At 52.4% G+C, this 23,358-nt stretch overlaps 1 protein-coding gene across 2 annotated transcripts; it reads left to right on the top strand.

Annotated features, from left to right (window-relative positions):
- The first annotated feature begins 309 nt into the window (after window positions 1-309).
- On the top strand, window positions 310-13,893 carry BAG4 (BAG cochaperone 4). 2 transcript variants are annotated; one of them, XM_075911087.2, is made up of 5 exons: window positions 310-524; window positions 3,773-3,880; window positions 9,734-9,991; window positions 10,681-10,923; window positions 12,402-13,893. In XM_075911087.2, the coding sequence occupies exons 1-5, from the start codon at window positions 363-365 to the stop codon at window positions 12,897-12,899; spliced, it is 1,269 nt and encodes a 422-aa protein (XP_075767202.2). In that variant the 5' UTR covers window positions 310-362; the 3' UTR covers window positions 12,900-13,893. The 2 variants fall into 2 exon arrangements, with proteins under 2 accessions (XP_075767202.2, XP_025045895.2); XM_025190110.3 differs by lacking the exons at window positions 310-524; window positions 3,773-3,880 and adding an exon at window positions 3,907-7,775.
- The last annotated feature ends 9,465 nt before the right edge of the window (window positions 13,894-23,358 follow it).

Below are 23,358 nucleotides of genomic sequence, written 5' to 3'. Positions count from 1 at the left end.
GGGGCGGGCTCGCGGCCGGGCAGGCAGCGCTGCCGAAGGGGCGCTTTGTGCCTGTCTCTTTAAGACCCGGGCCTTGTGTGCCCTTCTCCGATTGGTGAACCGGGGGCTGAGGGGAAGAAAGTTGACGCTGATTGGGTACGTTTGTGTTGACCTCCTTAGAATGTGGAACCCTAGATCTGATTGGCCGATGCGCTCGGCAGGGGCGGGACCCTGCCAGGGATTGGCTGAGGCGATTGGCCTGGGCCCCCCGTGGCGATTGGCGGAGCTGGTCACGATGGGGCGGGGGGCTGTGTCGCGGCCGGGGATTGGCGGGTTCCGCGCAGGCGCGGCGGGGCGGCTGGCAGCCCGGAGCGGCGCTGGGAATGTCTGCCCTGCGGCGGCTGCTCCACGGGCCGGAGCCGGAGCCGCCCCCGGGCCCCTGGGCCTGCCCGCAGCACCGCGGCGCCGGGCCGGGCTGGGCCGGGGGCGGCTACAGCCCCGCGGCGGGGGGCGCCTGGGACAGGCCCGGGCGGGGCGGCCCTCAGGTAACGGGGGGCGGGGCTTGTCCCTGGGGGGAGGAGCCTGCCCGGGGGCGAGAAGGGGCGGGGCTTGTCCCTGGGGGGAGGAGCCTGCCCGGGGGCGAGAAGGGGCGGGGCTTGTCCCTGGGGGGAGGGGCTGGAGTTTGTTAGGGAGGGTCCTGCCCGGGGGGGAGGGGTGAGAGGGGGCGGGGCTTGTCCCTGGGGGGAGGAGCCTGCCCGGGGGGGTGAGAAGGGGCGGGGCTTGGGGGGAGGGGCTGGAGGGGGAGGGTCCTGCCGGAGGGGTGTGAAAAGGGGGCGGGTCTTGACCCTGGGGGAGGGGCTGGATTGAGTAGGGGAGGGTCCTGCCGGAGGGGTGTGAAAAGGGGGCGGGGCTTGTCTCTGGGGAGGGGGGCTGGAGTTTGTTGGGGAGGGTCCTGCCCTGGCGGGAGTGAGATGGGGGAGGGTTGTGCCCCGGTGGTGCATGGGCAGAATCGATGAGGGGCTGGTCCTAATCTGGGTGGGGGGAGATGGAGTGAAATCCGTGGGCTTTGACCTGCTGCGGAGCCTGAGGTGGGGGCTCCCTTATGAACACACCTGACGGGAGCTGGGGAAGGATGCTGCGGTTCCAGGGTGCATGTTCCCTGTAATTTTTTCCATCCATGTGCCTTGTAAATTTTGTTACATGCACCGAGGCATGTGCGGATGTGCACCACCAGTCAAAACACTTGCTGCCAGCTATGAGTGCTCTGCTAAATCAGCTGGGCGGTATCTCTCCCGGGTGACTGCCCAAGCGCTCGGCTTATAGGGAACAGTGATGCAGATGCCTTGGGTGTTATGGTCTGTCGCTATCCTGGTGTGGAAGAGGTGGCTGCTCTGAGATGCAGTTAAGCTAAATTGCTCCTTTGCTCCTGAATCTTTGCTCTGTTTAATTGATTTAGCATTTCTCTTGTTATTACTGTGATCAGAAGCCAACTCTGCATCACCTCGCCCTTAAGGCTGCCTTGACACAGTCCCACTGGTGCACTAACAAAGAGGCTTGAGCCTGCTGTATGAGAGTATTATTCTTCTAACCACTACTGGAAAGTGATTCTGTGCCACCTCAGCATCTGGAGAGGGAGGAGGTTTTGATTCTGGCAGCTAGCCTGGACAGGGGAGAAGCTTGGAAAAGGCTTGGAATTGCATTGGGTGTGAAGATTTGAAAATACCCTTTCAGGTCTTTTACAGAGTGTGTTATGTTTCACATACAGCAGTCTGTGCAGGCAGTCTCTTCCCCCACCGCACTGCAACAGGTCTTGCTATGAATTCTCTTCACGTTTTTTATTATTAGACATTGTCTAATCTTTTGCTAGCTCTAATGCTGCCTCTTTTCATCCCATGGGGCAGGGAGGGTACATGAATACAAACCATGGGCTCTTTACAATCTCTGCACTAACACCCCCCAACCTCCTCCCTCAGGGAACCCATTTTCTTGTGCCGTTCGAGGCAAAGCGGTACTGTGGTTGTATATATGTTTGGTCCTTTTTGCAGGTGAATGTGGGTCTAGACATCGTTGTAGTGGTAGCCAAGTATCTTCTCAGAATTAGGGATGTCAAATCCTATTGAATTGGTTAACTGGTTAAATGTAATGTTTAACCCACAGCTGGGCTGGAGCAGCCTCTCCACCGCAGTCGGGGCCTGCTGCGGACAGAGGCTGGAGCACCCCTGCAGGTGGTGCACCTGAGCCTGCCATAGACGGGGCTGTTCTGGCTGGGCTGGAGCTCTAGCCCCCACCAGTTAACCAGAACTGATAAGCATCACCCATGTGGCAGGTGCAGTAGAGTTAGCTGGGTAGTGGGGTCTAGTAACTTACTGGTTATAAGACTTGGGAAAAACTGTAGAAGAAAAAGAAAAGAGATATCAGAAAACCAGAGGCCTGCATTCTCATATCCAAAGCGGCATGGGCCCAGTGGATCAAATGGTGGTTTCTAGAGTTAATGCTACTTGTGGGACTCCAAAAGTTAATTCGTCTACTTTAAGGTTAAGAACACTCAGAGTTATATTCAGGGTCAAAAGTGAAATTACCCAGAGCATCCAACTCCTGCAAATGACATGTTGCCATCACCCCGTTCTAATCTGCGAGGTGGGGATCCCGAGCTTGAAGCTTGTCTTCCTGTAAGCCATGAGAGGTCTGCTGAGAGTGGAGACGTGTTTAAACCATGCTCTTAGAAAGGGGCTGTGTCTCTCCATTCCTTTCTCTGTACAGACCCCCCACAAGGCAGCTTGGTGAGCTCCTTATATCCCGTACAATTGGAGGAGTAACTTCCCAGGGGAAGTGTGAGGCTCATTTGTGTAGTAAAGCAATTTCAGCCCCCCTGGCGCCAGAGGGCAGTGGATGACAGCGCCGTGCTGAAGATGGTGCGTCAGTAACAGGTTCCTCACTCTGTTGGTGTAGTAAGATAATGGTCTGATCCACCTGGCCTGAGCACAGCCTGGTTCTTGGAGATGAGGATTGCAGCGGTGGCTGTGTACATGTACAGCTCAGAGCAAGGTTTGCCAGTGATCCACATGCATTCCTAACAGGCAGATCCGGGCTGCTAGCAGCCCCCTCTCGCAATGAAAGGCCTCCGATAAGCTTGACTATAACAAAGGCAAGAGCAATGTGTGTGCGGGGCGGGCGGGGGGGGGAGTGCACGCGCTTTCCTGCTGACAAAACAAAGCCTGTTCAGTGGGGGGAAGGAGCATTTTGTCAGCAAAGTGCCGAAAACCAGTGTTCTCTCTCATAGCTGTGTAGCGACAGGGCCTTGTTGCTAAAAGCTGCACAGTGTAGACAGACCCAGATTCCCCGATGTGTGGGGTGGGGAAGTGCTTGTTCTGAGCGAAAGCTGGTATGAACTTGTGGCCACAGAAACACTCCGGTGTTGGGCTTGGAGGGTCTGGTAACCTGTCAGAAGCCTTGTTGGAGTTCGGGAAGCATCTCTGGTGAGCTTATTACCGTGGGTGTCAGTCTGTTGTTGTTCTCGCTTTTCTCTGCAATGATTTTTATCATGAGATTGAAACCTGCTTGCTTAGAGTTGTGCGGCCACTTCAGCTGGGGCAGTCAAAGTGCAGACAAGGATCTGTGCAGCCTGGAAGTACCCCAGTCAGGAAGGAGAGAGACGTGTCTCTGCTAGGAGAGGTGATGGCTGGGGAGCAGAAATCTGAGAGTAGCCGCCCTTGCTGGTCCGGAGAGGAGGAATACAGGGGCCCTGGAACCATGACTGTTGCGATGAGAAAATGAGCTGCTTTATTTTCCTTAGGAACAGCCTCCTTATCCGGGATATGGGTCCAACTACTGGAACTCAGCGGTGCAGTCCAGAGCTCCCTATCCAAGTCAATACCCAGCTGGACCTGAGTTACAGAGCCAGGTACGGTAGAAGGGCCTCTTGTTTCTTTTGAAACTGAAAGGTTTGTTTTGTTGGGGCAGAGGTTCAAGCCAATACCCCAGTACGAAAGGGCTGGTTTCCCTTGAAAAGGAAGGACCCAGGAATCCCATGTAGGCAATATCCCCAAGAGCGTGGTTCCTTTGCCCTTTTAGGCATGATCTAGACGGTGCTTGGTTCTGCCATGAGGGCAGGGGACTGGACTTGATGATCTCTTGAGGTCCCTGCCAGTTCTAGTGTTCTGTGATTCACCTGGCTGCATCAGCCTCAGGAAGTCCCACACACTGACTTCAGAATATGAAATTGGATTTCAACTGGAAATCTGAAATTTAAACTACTGTAGCCTCGACACCTGAAACTCTTGTAGTTAATTACTGACGTTTAGTGCGCACGTATTACTCTCCTAGGTGACTTCCCAGATGACACTTCTAGTGCCTTTCATTCCAAGATCCCAAAATGCTTTACAGACTCTTAAAACAGTCAGTCTCACGTTAGGCCAGTTTTCATTCTGTTCTATAAATAGGGAAACTGAGGAACAGACAGGCAGAGTGACTTGCCTGCAGTCACACAGTGTCAGGGATGGCAGTGGTAATAGAATCCACTCCCCTGCCATAACCATTACATCACCCTTGAAACTACAGCCTGAAATTCGAGCTCTGTAAAGCAAGCAAATGCCTGTGTAATTTAACATTACAACCAAAACAAATTCTATTGTACAACAGGAAAATACTGAGAGCCACACTCCTTCTGCCAGCTCCCTGAATGCTGTTGACTCTGCCTTGCCCTTTTCCCCCTGTCCATCCTTGATGCACATCTGAAATTCTTGCTCCTTGGTACTGGGCAAATTTGTCTGGTTTCTTTATCCTGCTAGCTGAAGAGATCAGTGCTCGTCTTGCCAGTAAAGCAGAAACAGCATTGCTATGGCCGGGGACTCTGTCTGTAGAGCCCTACTCTATACAAGAGTAAACTGGTATGTTCTTTTGGAACACTCCTCTCATTAAAAAAATGTTATTTAGCTAATTACAAAACAAGTGCTGCTTTAGGGTTTCATACTTGCATCTCATCTGCATAAAGTAACAGTAAACTCTCATCCCATACTCCTGTGGCATGAAATGTGCCAGGGTTTGTGTTGCAGTATGAGTTGGATTCCCATCATGGTTATGTAAGTCTTCCCGACTTACAAACTGGTTATGGACCAAGCAATTGGCCGTAACTCGGTTTGTTCGTAAGTCGGACCCCATCCAGTTACATGCGACCGCGCTGTTCGTAAGCGCGGATCACGTTCATAACTCGGGGTCCGCCATTTACGACAGTTTCGGTCATAACTGCGAACGGTCGTAAGTCGACCATTCGCAACTCGGGGACCAGCTGTAAATGTAATGGCACGTGTGGGTGAGTAGTGCCTTCCACAGTGGGCCCTGTGATACTAATGTCCCACAAATAACCCTAGTTCTGCGTTGGAATATTGGAATGATGACACTCACTCACAGGCAAAGTCAGTATCAGCCCTAGTAAACGATGCCAAATGCTTTTTGCAGAAAATTTCCGTCATGTTAATTCCCAACTTTAGAAAAGGAGCCAACGTCATGTATTGAGTCTTTTACAGAACAGGACGGAACAGAATACACGTTCTCTCCTCTGCTCAGGCTTTTATTATTGGTACCATCATAGTGCCAGGGAGCCCGAATCGCAGACCAGCAGCGGACCCCATTGTGTCATAGCACATCAGTAACTATTAATTCCCCGTGTCACATGCTCCAGCTTTTTAGTGTCTAAATTGCTTGGATGTTTCAAAAAAACCCAAATTGTGATTGCACAGTTAGGGTTTTTGGCTATTCTCCCTGTGGCAGTGCGTCGGGGACTCCCCCCTCCCCCCGCCCCGATCCTGCACCCCGTCTACAGCAAGATGAGATTCCGCCAGCCAGTAGACTAGAGGGTTTATTGCTTCTCCGGGATACAGCCTAGCACAGACCTGATGTGGCCATAAGAAGTCGGTGGCTGGCAGCCCTAGATCCCTTGGGGCAGGGTGTCTAGGCCCCTCAACTCCCAGCCCTCTGCTTAGTCTCTTCTCTTCATGGTTTCCCAGCCAAACACTGCCCAGCTCCCAGGCCCTGCCCCTAGCCAGGTGGCGTCTCTGCCTCTCTCCCTTTGTCTCTTCCCCCAGGAAGAGCTTTGTTATCTGCTCCGGCTGGGCCTAGGTGTCTGGCCCATACACATGTGGGTGAGTCGGTGGGAATCACAGCCCAGCGTTGGGGGAACCCCAGTTACAGAGCAGACAGCCCCCCGCCACGGCACACTCCCCTCCAACATTAACTCGTTCATTCAAATATTACTCTTGAAAATGTCATCGTTAGCAAGTCAGCACGTTCTCAGGGAGATCCCTGGTCCTGTTCCACTCAGGCCCCAGCTATGGAGGTAGCAGAATGCCTGCCCAGCAAACACACTGACAGACACTTGAAATAATCCAGCAGAAGGGACCAATCCTCAGCCGTGGGCAAGAGCTAGTCTGTATTCTCCCGCACGCCGCTTACCTGGTCAGAACCAAGCTGCTCGCGTGTGGCCGGGGCTGGGTTCCATTCTGTCGCTGCGCCCCGTTGCTAAGAGCCCTGCAGCGTGTCGCTGCCACCATTGTTACCTACGCACATCGCAGGTGCCCAAGCTGTTTGCAGGAAGAGCAGGGGGAGATTTCAAGGCTGGTGGGAGCTCTTGTGATTTTCAAGGTCCCTGTAACCAGAGAGGCCGGGCAGTCCAAAGACAGCTACACATCGCCCGGACTCCAGTGTGGGTCGGGGAGTCTGGAGCCGGGACAGCCCGCTTTGGGGGCTGACGGAACGTTAAGTATAGCACTTGAAGGCAGAGTGCACTATCCCCTTTCTCTAGTGATGAGAAGATGCACATTTACCATAGGAAAACTGTCGGGTTGAGGGGGGAGGGGCCCCCCAAAAAGCTAGCTGAGAGCAGAGTGTTCGAGGATGCAGGGCAGACCAGCAAAGGCAAGGTGGAAGGTGCTGCATTAGCACTGCTGCTGCACCTGGAAGAGGGAAAGCAGGGAGACTGTCCACTGCAGGGGGAAGCGATGATGGCGGATTGCCCACTGGAGAGGGACAGAGCCATCGCCCTGCAGCCAGGAGAGCAGGTGGTGGTGGAAGGAGAAGACTCAGCGAAGGGTTTTGCATCATCACCGTTGCCTTTAGGGAGGGATGTTGGGGTAGACTGTCTGCTGCAGGGCATTGCAGCTGCCTGCCTGCAGCCAACACAGGGTAGAGGCTCTCTGGAAAGAGATGATCTGGTGAAGTGGCTAATCCTCCAGCTTCTGCAAGGGGAGAGGCGGTGCAAGGAGGCAGAGAAAAGATGGGAGGAGGCAGAAATGAAATTTCAGGAATTTCTCCGGGAGCTGGAAACGAGAGCTAGCCAGGCCAGACCCGGAGACGCACTCCCCTCTCAGGACCATGTAGAGCCATTGCACTCGTGCTGGATACATGCTCAGAGGGCGTATCGGTGGCTGAAAGACCTGTGGCCCCTACGTACAAGTCTGTGTCTCTCACGGCAAGTCCAAGAGACTCAGTGCAGTGCCGCGAGCGAGGCCGGGGACTGCTCAGACGTGTGGCGGCAGAGGTTCAGGGAGTACAGGTTCCAGGAGGCGGAGGGACCCCAGGAGACTTTCGCTCACTTATCAGAGCTGTGCCGCAAGTGGATCCAGCCCAAAAGCAAGAGTGCAGCCCGGATTGCTGACATGCTAATCAGAGAGCAGTTCCTGGCCATCCTCCCACACGACGTCCAGGCCTGGGTTAGGCATAGGAGGCCAGACTCCGGAGGGAAGGCTGTGTCCTTGGCAGAGTACTTCCTGGCCATCAGGGAGCATGCTCCATGCACCGCACTGGTAAGGTCGCAGGATCGTCCTGTGAGGGAGAAATGAATGGCTGGAAAAGCTGGGGGGGGGGGGGGACTTTGGCTCCAGGGACCATAACTGCGCTTCCCGATGAGCTAGCAGCAGCGTGCCCCACATGGACACACGGCTCACCACAGCCCTAGCATGGGCCGCGCTGTGGGTGGAGTGGGAGGGTTGGATTACAGGCTCCCCTGCTGTGACAACATGGGGCAACCCAGGCTGCCCCATTTCTTGCTCCATTCTAGTCTGTTCCATGACAGCAAGATCTTTGTCAGCCTCTCTGGCGGGAATCTCTGCAGTGCCTGATAACGAGACCTCCCAGGAGGACAGTTACAGTCCTACCCTAGATTCCTGTGGGTGGAATACCCTCCCCCCAACCCCACACATTTTGAAATGCAAAACCTCTATCCTACCTGAATGGTCAGACTTAGACACTCGAGTGAGGGAAGAGGTGTGGTTCCCACAGCAACAATATTAATATTCCATACTGGCGTGTGCTCAGTTGCTATGGAAACCATAACTCTGAATTTCCTGATTTGAGACTAAATTCCCTATTTTACAGTTGCCTGAACACTATTCCACTCCTTCCTTGCACAGTCCTGTTGCTGCTCCTATTCTAGACCTCAGAGCCTTTGGCCAGTCCTAGGGTCCATCTAGACTATGTTCTATTTTTTGAAAGAGGCTATGCACGTTCCCACGGAATTTGCATATCTTCTTCCGAGCTCACTTTCGAAAGAGGATCTTTCACAAGTGAAAGTAGGCTGGACCCGTTTTTTTGGGGGGGGGAACCCTTTTTCGGAAAAAAAAAAAAAACCTGTGTAAACTCATTTTTTAAGGAAGAGTGGATTTTTTCCAAAAAGGGTTTTTTTTCCAACCCCCCCATCCAACTACTTTCACTTTTGAAAGATCCTCTTCTGAAAGTGAGATCAGAAGAAGATATGCACGTTCCCACGGAATTTGCAGAGCCTCTTTCGAAAATAGAACGTAGTCTAGACATAGCCCAAGAATCTCAGAAAGGTAGGGGGGACCTCTGAGAGTGATCTAGGCCCTGCCTGTGGACCCCGTCTTTGCAGGCAGGGTTAAGTGTACCTAGACAGGCGTTTGGGAGTCTAAGGACAGGTTAGACAAAGATGGGGATTCCACAGCCTTCCCTGGTAACCTATTCTAGTGCTTAGTGAGAACTTTTTTCCTAATATCCAGCCTCCATCTTCTTTGATGCAAATGACGCTGCTTACGTGTCCCTCCTTTGACGGACATGGCAAACAATTGCATCTTGTGCTCTTTGTAATAACCTTCCACGCATCTGAAGACTTGGATCCTCCCTCAGCCGTCTCCAAAGCACATATGCCCGTTTCTTTCAACTTTTCCTCCGGGATCAGGCTTTCTGAACCATTTATCGGTTTTATTGCAGCGCTCGGGACGTGTCCAGTTTGTTCCTGCTCCTTGCAGGGTGGGTGTCCAAACCTGGACACAGGTTTATGCTGGAGGTCTGCCCCGTGTTGAGTAAAGCAGAACCATTCCCTCCCGTCTTACACACTACGTGCCTGGGACCGCAGCCCCACGTGGCATTTGCCTTGTTCACAACAGCATCCCTGTGTGCCCTCTGTGGCGGCAAGTCGGGGATCCTGCAGCCCCGTAGCACCAAGAACAGACTCCGCCATCCAGAGCAGCCAGCTCCCCCGCTCCGGCACACCCTCCTATTCGACGTGTCACCCACTGTATCCCGCGGACCCTCTGCAGCACCACTGCAGCCTCCTCAGCCCCTGCCTGTCTTGTTTCTCCTTCCCAGGCGCAGGCCTTTGCACCTCTCTCTGCTGAATTTTATGGTGCCGGTGTCCGACCAGTTTTCGAAGTGTTCTGCTCCTGTCCTGCTTGCAGCCCCTCCCAACTCGGTGGTGTCCACAACAGTCTGTGTCCATCCCTGAGAGCTGTTTCTGCTTGTTTTTCAGGGAATGGAGTCTCCCTACACAAATGGAGCCTATGGTGCCCCTTACCCCTCGGCTCCTGGGGCTGCTCCACCATATGCAAATCTGCCACAGTCACATGCTTACTATTCTTCTGGGCACTCTCGGGCCACCTACCCGGCAGAGCCTGCGAGCATGTTCCGGCCTCCTTCGCCAGCCGCGCATTGGAACTACCCTCCAGCAGACTGCCCTGCGGAAGGCCCCTCGCTCAGGAGGCAGGCTCCAGGATACTCTCCACCGCCGGTAAGGAGGCTAGTCCAAGCAAGGAACATGCGCTCCTTTGGGAATGTGCTGGGGGCTGGTGTGAGTACAGCCCAGCTCAGCACCGGATCTAGCCTGTCTGTAGCCAAGGCTGGCATGTGCTTCCTAGGGCAGCCTGCCCTGCGGGTCCAAGCCCTAGATGTGCACTGCTTAGCTGCTGCTCCAGGCTTCCGCATGGAAAACGTTTAGCCTGAGACCAATCTGGCAACGCAGCTCTCGGACTGACTGACGGACACGGTGCTTAGACTGCACTAAACTATATCGCTGGCCAGCGTCTCAGCCATGGGATGGTAATTACCTTTTAAAATGTTAACAGGTTAATGCTGTTTAACAGGTTAACCCTGGAGCAGCGTCCCCTGCCCTCCGCACACCGGTCCTGGCCGGGCTGGCGCAGCCGTGTCGTGCTGCGGGTGGGGGCTGCTCCAGCAGGGCCAGGCCGCCGGTTAACCAGTAACCATGCCGGTAAGGCTCATGCTTACCAGGTAACCGGTTAACCCTTTACATCCCTAGTAACTGCTCCCGTGACCTAGGACTCAGAGTTAACAGCCCAGGTAGCTGGTCTGACTTGACTTAGGAGCGTGTGTTTGGAGCGGAGAAGCACATCCGAATGTGTTTGCAGTGGCGGAGGGAACGTGACTGAAGGTCTGACCCTCATTCCCTTCTTCCTGCAGACCCCAGGTATGCCTGTCCCACACTATCCATATGGAGGAGACAGCAGCCCTGGCCTTCCCCCGCAGGGGCTACCACCACAACCACGAGTCCAGGATGAGTCGTGGCCTTCCTACGGGATGCAGCCTCGTTACACGTGGCCTGCTGCTTCAGCACCCCAAGGAGGTCCATTTGCTTCAGAGCCATCTCCATCCTGGCCTGGCAGCGGTGCGCCCTCGCCGCCTCCTCCAGCTCCCGACACACAGGTAAAGAGAGAACGCTTCCAGGGGCCTGGGGCGTCTGCTTTGCCTGTCTTCCCTCAGCCGAATGGCTCCCTGCTCCCCCTTCTCAGAAGCTAAGCGAGCGGCTCTTCCCACTTGCCCAGGCAAGGCGAGACCTTTCTTAGAAATCACCCAGTACAGTTTGGTGTTGACGGACTGCTCAGACCACTGGACAGTGCTAACAAGGTGTAGGGTGAATCTGTCCGGATGAGCTCAGACTTCAGGTCTGCGGTCAGACCACTAGACTACACTGCTTCCCTGAAAGCCACAGGTACTTTCCATCACTGTGACGTGATTCTACCTCTCTCCCCCATGCTACAGTAACGGGTTCGTACCGCACAGAAACAACCTAATGACCGCTAGGCATTCTCCTCATTGTCTGTTAGACTCGATCCCTTAGGTATCCAGACAGAACATTCAGTTATACTTATTGGGAAAACCAAAGGGGGCGGAATTGGAGGGAAATCCCGTCTCATGCTCCAGATCTTACAACAGCCTCTCGTTAGTAGAGATTAGGGTGAGACCTTTACGAGGGGCATCCCAGAGGTGTTGGCTGCAGGGTTACTTCTATCTTCCTCTGAAGCATCCAGGGCTGGTCACTGGGAGCCAGGAGACTGGCCTAGCAGGGCCTGTCCCGATGCAGACTGGCAAGTGGATCAGGACATGTCCTCCTCCTAGGGCCCAGGAATCCTTTACTGGAGATTTTGCTAAGAATTAAGTGTTGTGGGAATAGGAGATTCTGTTCCTCCCTTGTCTGACCACTGAAGGCCTGGTCCACACCAGGAGATCAGCTGTGTGGCAAAGTACTTGCTAGCACGGTTCTACTGTGGATGTTTTGGATTAGCACAGACAGGAATGGGTCACTTGGGAATAGTTATGAAATTGAGCAATCCCCTGCCTGCAGTGACGGAGCCTCTGTCATGACCCCCTCAAATACAGCCACGCTTCCCAGAGGAATGGTGCTAGAATCCTGCCAGCAAATACCATTGTTAACATCGCTGCAGCAAGCATGACCCTGACCCCCCGTGGCGGTTTCAGAGCGGTCACGGCCATTCTGCCGACACAGCGGGGAGAGCCAACTAGCTCCTCTCACTCGTTGGTTCTTAAATAAGTCCAAGTCCTGAGCACCGACGGCCTTTGAGCATTCCTTTTCAGGCCGGTCTTGGGGGAGCAAAGCTCATCTCAAAGTGATGCGAGTCTCTCGCTGTTAGGTCACGGGATATTATGACCTCAGGGTGGACGACTGTCTCAAAGTGCAGGCCTCACCCTCAATAACTTCCATTGCCTGGACCCTTTTTGCACTGCCATCCTGGGCATGCACACCTTCCAAATGAGCAGGGGGGCAAAGCGTTCCTGCCGCTCAGACACCTGCCGGCAGCCCTCCCAATTTGAGGCAGGATGTGGGTAGGGAAACGGGTGTTGAAGGAGACACATGTAACACCCGCTGCTTGTTTCTGATTTAGGATCCTTCCTATGACCCACCGGACCACGGAGCAAATCACCACCACTACTTTCCAGAAGTCAATCACCAGCCAGCGGAGACTATGAATGATCACAAGCCAGCTCAATTCAACACCAAACCATCCCCTTTGACTTCCAAAGTGCAGTATAGTGCGCAGCCCCAAATGTATGATAACGTACCTAGGAAACCTTCTGTGAACCAGGATGCGGGATTTAAACCCAGTGACCAGCCTTTGCCAGACTCCCTGGGAAGACAGCCCGGGATTCAAAGGGTTATGCAAGTTATGGAGGAAGTGGAGCAGTTGGAGCAAGAGGTGGACGAATTTGTAGGAAAAAAGACAGACAAAGCATACCGGCTCCTGGAGGAAATGCTGACCAAGGAGCTGCTGGAACTGGATTCTATAGAGACTCGCGGCCAGGACAGTGTCCGACAGGTTAGGAAGGAGGCTGTTCATCGAATCCAGGCCATCCTGGAAAAACTGGAAAGAAAGGGATTGTGAAAGAGAGATGTAACAACTCCAGGCCTGCCGAGGACATCCCAAAGAGCTCTGGTTTGGCTTCATTCTCAGTCTGCTTCTAACTCCTGTTGATCACAAAAAGCAATAAATCCTTTCTTTTTTTTTCTTTTTTTTTTTTTTTAACCCAACAACAAATGATAAATTGGCTGTGGCCGAATGAAGGGGGATTGAAACATCAGTCCTGAAATTTCAGTTTGTTGTTCCAGGCCAATGAATGTCCAGATAAGTCCAGAATTCTGACCTTGCCAAACAAAGTGCTTTTGCCTCTGTGGGTGTCTGCACGCTTTTCATCAGCAGGAGAGAAAACCGTATGGAACAGACTTTACTGTACTAAGCCAAATGTGTGTCTGTGTAGATGCTATCTGCTGCCCCCTGGCTTCTTAAACAGCTGGAAAACTTGTCAAGTTGTGTAAGTTACAAAGGCATTGCAATGCACAGCAAGTACAAGACTTCAGGCTCTTGGACCATTATTCTTGTGTAGTATTTACAGCTTCATCACTCTAGTCATTGAGATTGGTGTGTATTTGTTCTGTGTCTTTCTGGTGCACTGTAGTACTGTCTTGAAGTGCTGGTGGAAGAGACCACGTTAGCAGCCAGTCCATGTGGCAACTTCACACTGTTTTCTTCTATATAGTGAAGAGCTATTCTGTGACGTTTTATGTCGGGGAGAAGTAATAAGGAACACAATTGGGAGCTTTTTGAATTCTGCCTGTGAAAGGAGAGATGGCACAGTGTGATCCTAGAAATGGTTTTTCAGGGCAAATCGGGGTAAAAATCCACTTTTTAATTGTAATGTCCTTTCACATAATGCAGTTTTGTATTCCAATATAATCTGCATAACTGACGGTTCTGTACAATGCACTGTGGAGGGGAGGTGTAGAAAGCCTGCCCTTACCTGTGGGTTTCCCACATCTGAAACGAAGTAGTGATTACTGTGTATGATAAGAGAATAAACTTTGGCAAGTTTTAAAAATGAGTTTGTGCCGATGCAATGCTTGAAGTGACTTTCTTTAAAGTTTGTGTGAAACCATAAACGGAACCTGTTGTAACCAAAGCACCGTCCCTGGAACCCTGTCCTGGTAGCAGATCCTCCTAAGACAGGGCAGCAAAAGGCGAGGAAACGGTGCCATTCATGATGCTGAGAGGGGGCTGGTGCTGTTTTCAAGAGGGCTTGAAGCAGACTAGTTCTGCAAATCCTCCAGCCTTTTGCTCCTGAACAAGGGACACAATTTCCTGGATTCCCCCTGCCCGGCGTTCGGGATGCTCCCAGACAGTGCAGTGGAAGATGCATGTCTGCACATCTTGCATCCTTAGCACACCTGAGTTCCAGGGATGGCACTGACCTCTCTGGTCATTTGGATCCATCCTCCTAATCATGCATGTGGTTGGCAATCTAGGAAATGTCCTCTGGGCTAATCCAGAAGAGCAGAGCACTCAGTCTGGGCCAGTAATTGTTTGGGACTGGGGGATGGTGTTGAACAGCCCTCCCTGCCTTGAGCAGGCAAAACCCAGTCAGAACTAGCTAACGCTCTTTGGGCCAGCGAGCTGAACCCGATTCCAAAGAGCAGAAGTGACGCTCTAGCGCAGTGCTTCTCCACCAGTGGGACGAGCACCCTGAGGGGCACTCGAGAGACGTCTGGGGGTATGTAAACACCGCTGAAATTGGGAGAAAACTGAATTTTTGTTTTAAGTTTTACAGCGTTTTATTGTTTGTACTTTTTACACCCAAAAAATTCATCACCCGCCTGGCTACAATGAAGTTGTTTAAATAAATGTGTTGCAATGGTAGAATAAAAAAGTGTGTGTCTGAAAACTGTAGGGATTGGGGGTACTTATCTTTTTTTTTTTTTTTTTTTTTTAAAGGGTACTTTATAAAAAAAGGTCGAGAAACACTGCTCTAGCATACCAGGATATTGTCAATGGCCTCCAGGTCTGTGCTAATATATGGGGGGAGAGCCAGTTCCAAGGAGTGAATGGCTGCAGGAAATAATGGTACAACACTAATGAATGCTGCTTTCTTTAGCTCTGCTTAAACAATAGCGGATGCTACTAGTGCTTCTGAGAATTAATGTTACCCTAGCATTTGCCTGCCTGCTTCATGGCACAATGTTTCTTTATATGATGTGTGAGGAGTTTGCCAAGTAACTACAGTCGCTATCACAGTTACAGTTCGTTTACCTGGAGGAGCAGAGTGAGAAACACCTGTTGGTTCTGGGTATTCGTGTGCCTTTAATTTAGTGCACTAAAGTACCTTGGTGCTAGGAATGTAACTCCTTAGTGCACTTGCTATTGGGTTCTAGCTGTGTCTCTGTAATGTGTTTAAAATTTTCCCGGAAATTACTGCTTCAGGCTCATAGAAGGAGTCTAAGATTTAGCAGAAACTTTGTTTTTGAAGGGGAACATGCGTATCGGTATAAAAATCCCAGGAAGGAAAAGGCTCCTTGGCGAAAATGAAGTCAGACAAAAATTGCACCTGAAAAATACTCCATTTGCTGTAACGAAGTTAAGCTGACTGAACTGGAATCCCTAGAGCTTTTATGTTCTCCCTTTTGAAAGTTAGTGCTGTTTGCTCTTCTTCCGTCTTCTGCGATGTCATCTGTCCTCTTCGTGTTCTCAAAGATAACCACGGACGCTAACTTTTTGTTCCCTCTGACAAAAGGCTTTCAAAGCTCTCGTCCATAAGCTAATTCAACACTAAGGCTATGTCTACACTGGCGGCTTCTTGCGCCAGAAATATGCAAATGAGGCTGTGTGGAATATCACTGAGCCTCATTTGCATACCTAATGAGCTGCCATTTTTTTCAGAAGAGGCTCTTGCACCAGAAGGAGCGTCTACACTGCCCCTTCTTGCACAAGAAAAACCCTGTTGCGCCATGCCATTATTCCTGAAAATTATCGGTATTGCGGCAGTGCACAAGAGGGGCAGTGTAGACGCTACTTCTGGCGCAAGAGCCTCTTCTGAAAAAAAAATGGCGGATCATTAAGTATGCAAATAAGGTTCGGCAATATTCCACGCTTAGCCTCATTTGCATATTTCTGGTGCAAGAAGCCGCCAGTGTAGACATAGCCTTATTGTACTAACCACTAAAAGAAATGAAGAGTTAAGGCAGAGCTCAAACCCCTTGTGACTAAGGATTTAAGAGGGCGGCATCATACTTTTCCTTAGGTCTGAGTTTTGTCTGTGCCTCTTGCACCATCCGACCTTGTTAAATTAACTGTGTTCCCTGAGCACCTGCCTTCTACGCTGCTGTACAACACTGTTTTGTTGGTACTGAACCCTTCCCCGTCCTGTGTGAACTGCCCCCGCCTACCTTCTTAAAAGCGCTATGCACCTACGGAAGTGTCCCCTAAAAATGACTTTCAAAATAAAAATCCCCACTGGACATAGGGGTACCTGCTTCATTGAGTGATGCATCTTAGACTAACCACGTGTGGATGTTTCAGAGGGGGAGCCACGTGAGTCTGTTTCAGCAAAAACGAGGCCTTGTGGCACCTTACAGACTAACATGTATTTGGGCATCTGGGTTCCAGCCCACGAAAGCTGATGACCAAATAAATGTTCGTCTCTAAGGTGTCTCAGGACTCCCCAATGTGTGGCATTGATTACTTAATCTGCACAGGTGTCCTATGTGAGGACAGTGAATATTAATTATTTAAGCTTGCGGAGAGAGATGAGCCACAATCTGAATCGATCCCAAAGAATCCAGAACTGGTCCCTTTGCTTGTGGTGGTCACTTGTTTTTTCAATTGGGGCAAACATATGAGTCTCCAAGTTTCTCAAGTGCAAAGGCCCCGTGAAGAGAAGCCGGGCTTTCAAACATTCTGGCTTATGACTATCTAGGAAACAAAAGTGGCCATTCAGTCACTTTGTGCTAATGACCACTATGAAACGGCTTCTCAAAGTGATGACATCATACTGATGTCAACATGGAACAGGACACTAATCTTGTCATAAGAACATAAGAACGGCCGTACTGGGTCAGACCAAAGGTCCATCTAGCCCAGTAGCCTGTCTGCTGACAGTGGCCAGCACCAGGTGCCCCAGAGAGGGTGGACCGAAGACAATGATCAAGTGATTTGTCTCCTGCCATCCGTCTCCAGCCTCTGACAAACAGAGGCCAAGGACACCATTTTATCCCCTGGCTAATAGCCTTTTATGGACCTAACCTCCATGAAATTATCTAGTTTCTCTTTATACTCTATTATAGTCCTAGCCTTCACAGCCTCCTCTGGCAAGGAGTTCCACAGGTTGACTACACGCTGTGTGAAGAAGAACTTTCTTTTATTAGTTTTAAACCTGCTACCCATTAATTTCATTTGGTGTCCTCTAGTTCTTCTATTTAGGGAACTAATAAATAACTTTTCTTTATCCACCCTCTCCACACCACTCATGATTTTATAGACCTCTATCATATCCCCCCTCAGTCTCCTCTTTTCTAAACTGAAAAGTCCCAGTCGCTTTAACCTCTCCTCATATGGGACCTGTTCCAAACCCCTAATCATTTTAGTTGCCCTTTTCTGAACCCTTTCCAAGGCCAAAATATCTTTTTTGAGGTGAGGAGACCACATCTGTACACAGTATTCAAGATGTGGGCGTACCATAGTTTTATACAGGGGCAGTAAGATATTCTGTCAGTCAGGCACTGTCTATCCAAGAGCCTTGGAAAGTCTAGGGCTATGTCTTCACTAGAGGGAAAATCGACCCTGACGTGATCGATCTTCCAGAGTTCAATTTAGCGGGTCTAACAAAGACCCACTAAATTGAACTCAGAAGACACCCTCAGTGGCAGCTAGTGCTCCTGCGAGGAGTAAAGGAAGCTGATGTAAGTGTTTGCTGCTGTTGGCCTCCCACTGTGGGGACGGTGGGGAAACTTGAATTAAGGTACATTGGACTCCAGCTACATAATTAATGTAGCTGGAGTTGCGCATCTTAATTTCACCTTCCCCTTTAGTGTAGAGCTGGCCTATGTCTCCAGCGTCCCTGTGCTGCCAAACAGCTCACTCTATGAACCGTGCCTGAAAGAGATGTGATACAGAATGGCTAGCCATAGCTGGAGGGGAGAACACTTCTCTTTCTTCAGAATGATTTGAGCATGGAGATGTGGCACCCAGAACTGAACACACAACTCAAGTTCAGCCCTAATCAGTGCAGAGCAGAGCGGAAGAATGACTTCCTGGGCCTTGCTCACAACACTCCTGTTAACTACATCCCAGAACGGTTTGGGTTGGGTTTTTTTGCCAGTCTCACACTGCTGACTCATTATTTAGCTTGTGGTCCACTATGACCCCTGGATCTGTTTCTGCAGTGCTTCTTCCTACTGTCATTTCCCATTCTGGATGTGTGAAACTGATGGTTCCTTTCGAAGTGGAGCACTTTGCATTTGCCCCTATTGAACTTCATCCCATTTACCTATTTCACTTGGTGTGCAACTGAGTCACCACTGAACAGGGACCATTCAGCTTTAAGTGACGACTTCTGATCACCCGTCCCAAGGGATCATAGGCCAACCCTAGACTGACTACCTCAACAGCTAACAGGTACATAGCCATGCGTTAGAACCCGCAGTGCTCTATGGACTGGGTCAAAGGTTTTCACTACTGCTGCCACGGAGCAAGAATGACATCAGTGCGTGCACTGAGAGAACAGTCCAAGAATGTGCATGGTATTTGGAAGCCAAAGGAAGTCAGGAGGAGATAGGGCTTAAAAAAAACCCTATAAAGCTGAACCTCCAACAAAACTGGGGGGGGGGGGCATGTGGTCTGCAACTCTCTTGGGTGTGACTGTGGCTGAATAGAGACCGACTAGCCTTTCAGAAGATGCTGCTGCCTTCTCGCTAAGGATTCGTAGCCCCCTGCGTGTGACTTTTACAAATCCCGAGGGAGGGAAAGGAGTGTAGTAGTCACGCTGAAACGCAGGGAAGGGGCATTAAAATGCCTGTTTAAAAAGAGGGCTGAAACGCCAGTTTATCCTTTCAGCAAGTGGAAAGGCATTCTTGGTAGATTACACCCTTAGCCAAACAGCAGCATGCCCTTCCCCGTCAGACAGCTGGCAGCTTTCATTTGTTGTAGTGGATGATGGACAGCTGGGAGCTGCGATGCAGATTAAGGGGGCACACCCTTCTGTTTTCTCCCCTGTAGAAAATCCCAATCGCTGTAATGACATTCTGACTTCCTAAATCTCTGCTGCAGCCTCTAGCCTCCATCAGCAAAGTGGGGTCAGCACTTGGATGTGAGACAAAGGAATACACAAACGTGGCAACGGTGGGACAGAAGAGGGTGGGGTTTGGTACTGAATTAGAGGCCCACAGAAAAAGGGGTGCTGTGCTATTGGAAGGGTAGCTGTCTCTCTTTCAGACAGCATGTAAAACGGTGATCCTGCTGTAGCATTTTGAGAACGTATTAACCCCAGGGTCCTAGCTCTACTCTAGTAATTACATTTTCCTTTCTTAAATTCCTTGCCAATTCCACAGGACTGTGTTCTTCACTTCTAGCCTCAAGCAATGCAAGTGCACTGTGGTGTGTTGCACCACCAAGGTGAGATATGTGAGCTCTGTGCATGTGTTGGTAAGATGCTTCATGAGCCTTCTAAATGAAAGACAATATGGAAATATACAGGCGTTATTGTATGGAATTCAAATACTGAAATACTCTAGAGTACTGCTATTACACCGGAGCCCCTGAGGCCAGAATGGGCTAATAATCTGCATGAATTTCTACAGTGATGGTGCTTTTGTCACCCCTCAAACAACCTTGTCTCATAAAGAAGAAGCACAAGAAAACAAACCACTTCCATTCTCTCGACAAAAACACACCCTTCTAATTTACTTTTTAAAAAAGCACCATCTCTTTAGAAATGCGCGCAACCCTGTTCATGCTAAGGGGCTGGGTGTGCTAATAAGCCACAAGGCACACAAGAGACTTTGGCAAACAAATGTGAAAGATCCAGCATACGGCTCCAATGGGAGAGCACTCTCTGGAGTGCTCATTTGTTTTGGGAGCGGCAGCCTCCCGCGCAGGTCGTATGAACACAAAGCATCCACGCCATGGGCAAAGTGACTCGCTGAAACCCTGAAATGGAGATTTCCAATGATCTAAATTGCTTTGGCTTCAAAAGCTTGGGCTGGCCCCTGTTGAATTAATTCCTGCCACCTGCTGTACATACCCACTACAGCCGTGTGTAGGCGCACACCCCCAGACTGGGACTGGACGAGGTGTTACCATCTCCTGGCAAGGCTGAGTGGGAGAACCTTACACTGCACTATGCAGGACACTAACTAGCCCAAGCAAATTTAAAAAGCAGCATGCTATAAAGCCAGTCTGCCTACAGTATGTCTCAGGGAGTGCCTAAACCTGGCCCACTGATCTAGACTATATGGCGCATAAGGCAACATTCATGTATGGCCCTCTGTATAGCAGCTAATCTGCAACATAGCAGCTGGTAGGCAGTGAATGGCTTCTCTTTTCTCCTATTGTTATTGTGAGTGAATACAGAGAGGGGAGCCGGCGACAGAGGACCCAGCACCAAACCAGAAAGAGCACAGTGCTCCCCTGCATCCCCAGAGACTGATGGGATGAGAAATACAATCAGCTGAGCAAGCCAGCAGATTCAGCAGCTGGCGGTACCGTGATGCCGGAAGGATTAACTGTTCGGCTCAACTGCAACAGCCCAGAGCCACATTTGATAACAACTTGGCAGCCTCCAAGACAAAACTGTCGTTTTCCTTTGCATTGTGTCCCAACTGGGTTGATTAACCACGGCCATGCGAGTCATGGCTGGAGTGTCTGATCTACCTGCTTACAGCCAGGCCATGCGAGAGTCGTGACTGGAGTGTATGATCTACCTGCTTACAGCCAGGCCATGCGAGTCGTGACTGGAGTGTATGATCTACCTGCTTACAGCCAGGCCATGCGAGAGTCGTGACTGGAGTGTATGATCTACCTGCGTACAGCCAGGCCATGCGAGTCGTGACTGGAGTGTATGATCTACCTGCTTACAGCCAGGCCACGTGCAAACCATCTTTTGTGTTCTCAGACTGGCCCGCTGACGGGGTACGCGTGGTGGAAGACAGACAAATTACACTTCGTGCAGAAAGAAACCACAATGTTTGAATGTTATGTCTCAGCTTAGAATTTCCATGTAGTAAAAGTGTGTTTTGTTCCTATGTACTAGCCATAGAAGTTCAACCATGAGCATTTCTATCTTACAAAGTATTTTCACCCTAGGGCAGCTTCACTGTATGTGAAAATGAAAATGTACAAGGTCTCCCACCCCAAACCCAACAACATCTGTTTTCCTCCAAAACTGAGTTTAAACAATAGAATTGCTGAGATATAAGTTTCATGCCAGCTGATGTAAAACAGATCAGCTTGGAAATACATAACGACAGGTTTATAATGTTTTTCCATACACACACCAGAAAGTCTGCAATGTGTGTTTTTCCCCAGTCTGAGAGGGGGGCAAGCCAAGGGTTGGAGAAGTAGTTATGAGCTGTCCTTTATATTCTATCTTGTATTTTTAATGTAGGGGATGGGTGCACAAAGTATAAACACAGCATTTAAAAGGTGTATAAATATGAATACATGAAATCCTTGTTTTATCTAAGTCAAGGCATTCCTAGCGTGTACGATACACCCTGATACCAGGTGTATTAATGTTCACTGTGCTGTGTGTGCTCACTCGTGTGTGCACACACGTCCACAGGCACGCGCACCCTTGTGTCTCTGCCGGGTGTGTTTAAGCAAGAGTGACACTTACGTGACAGCCGGGCGCATCCCTCGTCCGGCGCGTCCCACGGACCTGTCTCCACCAGCGCTGGGAACAGCCCCTGTGCGCCCCTCTGCACCCGCCTCTTCTCCGGACCCCGCTCCTCCTGCGCCCCCCTCTGCACCCGCCTCTTCTCCGGACCCCGCTCCTCCTGCGCCCCCCCCTGCACCCGCCTCTTCTCCGGACTCCGCTCCTCCTGCGCCCCCCTCTGCACCCGCCTCTTCTCCGGACCCCGCTCCTCCTGCGCCCCCCTCTGCACCCGCCTCTTCTCCGGACCCCGCTCCTCCTGCGCCCCCCCCTGCACCCGCCTCTTCTCCGGACTCCGCTCCTCCTGCGCCCCCCTCTGCACCCGCCTCTTCTCCGGACCCCGCTCCTCCTGCGCCCCCCTCTGCACCCGCCTCTTCTCCGGACCCCGCTCCTCCTGCGCCCCCCCCTGCACCCGCCTCTTCTCCGGACCCCGCTCCTCCTGCGCCCCCCTCTGCACCCGCCTCTTCTCCGGACCCCGCTCCTCCTGCGCCCCCCTCTGCACCCGCCTCTTCTCCGGACCCCGCTCCTCCTGCGCCCCCTCTGCACCCGCCTCTTCTCTGGACCCCGCTCCTCCTGCGCCCCCCTCTGCACCCGCCTCTTCTCCGGACCCCGCTCCTCCTGCGCCCCCCTCTGCACCCGCCTCTTCTCCGGACCCCGCTCCTCCTGCGCCCCCCCCTGCACCCGCCTCTTCTCCGGACCCCGCTCCTCCTGCGCCCCTCTGCACCCGCCTCTTCTCCGGACCCCGCTCCTCCTGCGCCCCCCCTCTGCACCCGCCTCTTCTCCGGACCCCGCTCCTCCTGCGCCCCCCCCTGCACCCGCCTCTTCTCCGGACCCCGGTCCTCCTGCGCCCCCCCGTGCACCCGCCTCTTCTCCGGACCCCGGTCCTCCTGCGCCCCCCCCTGCACCCGCCTCTTCTCCGGACCCCGCTCCTCCTGCGCCCCCCTCTGCACCCGCCTCTTCTCCGGACCCCGGTCCTCCTGCGTCCCCCCCTGCACCCGCCTCTTCTCCGGACCCCGCTCCTCCTGCGCCCCCCCCTGCACCCGCCTCTTCTCCGGACTCCGCTCCTCCTGCGCCCCTCTGCACCCGCCTCTTCTCCGGACCCCGCTCCTCCTGCGCCCCTCTGCACCCGCCTCTTCTCCGGACCCCGCTCCTCCTGCGCCCCTCTGCACCCGCCTCTTCTCCAGACCCCGCTCCTCCTGCGCCCCCCTGTGCACCCGCCTCTTCTCCGGACCCCGCTCCTCCTGCGCCCCCCTCTGCACCCGCCTCTTCTCCGGACCCCGCTCCCCCTGCACCCCCCTCTGCACCCGCCTCTTCTCCGGACCCCGCTCCTCCTGCGCCCCTCTGCACCCGCCTCTTCTCCGGACCCCGCTCCTCCTGCGCCCCCCCCTGCACCCGCCTCTTCTCCGGACCCCGCTCCTCCTGCGCCCCCCCCCCCCCTGCACCCGCCTCTTCTCCGGACCCCGCTCCCCCTGCACCCCCCTCTGCACCCGCCTCTTCTCCGGACCCCGCTCCTCCTGCGCCCCCCCCTGCACCCGCCTCTTCTCCGGACCCCGCTCCTCCTGCCCCGCCCCCCGCGCCCCCCTCTGCACCCGCCTCTTCTCCAGACCCCGCTCCCCCTGCGCCCCCCCCTGCACCCGCCTCTTCTCCGGA

The sequence above is a fragment of the Pelodiscus sinensis genome, chromosome 28 (genome assembly GCF_052426305.1).
Source record: "Pelodiscus sinensis isolate ZL-2025 chromosome 28, ASM5242630v1, whole genome shotgun sequence".
In the NCBI taxonomy this organism is placed as follows: domain Eukaryota; kingdom Metazoa; phylum Chordata; order Testudines; family Trionychidae; genus Pelodiscus; species Pelodiscus sinensis.
This window is presented reverse-complemented; position numbering and strand designations above follow the sequence as displayed.

What these genes read in the sequence shown, in the direction of transcription:
- BAG4 (XM_025190110.3), top strand. Translation starts at nt 6,786, where the DNA reads ATGCACATTTACCATAGGAAAACTGTCGGGTTGAGGGGGGAGGGGCCC. An exon ending in ATGCTCCATGCACCGCACTG is followed by an intron (nt 7,776 to 9,733) that starts GTAAGGTCGCAG and finishes CTTGTTTTTCAG; the next exon opens with GGAATGGAGTCTCCCTACAC. An exon ending in CTCCAGCTCCCGACACACAG is followed by an intron (nt 10,924 to 12,401) that starts GTAAAGAGAGAA and finishes TTTCTGATTTAG; the next exon opens with GATCCTTCCTATGACCCACC.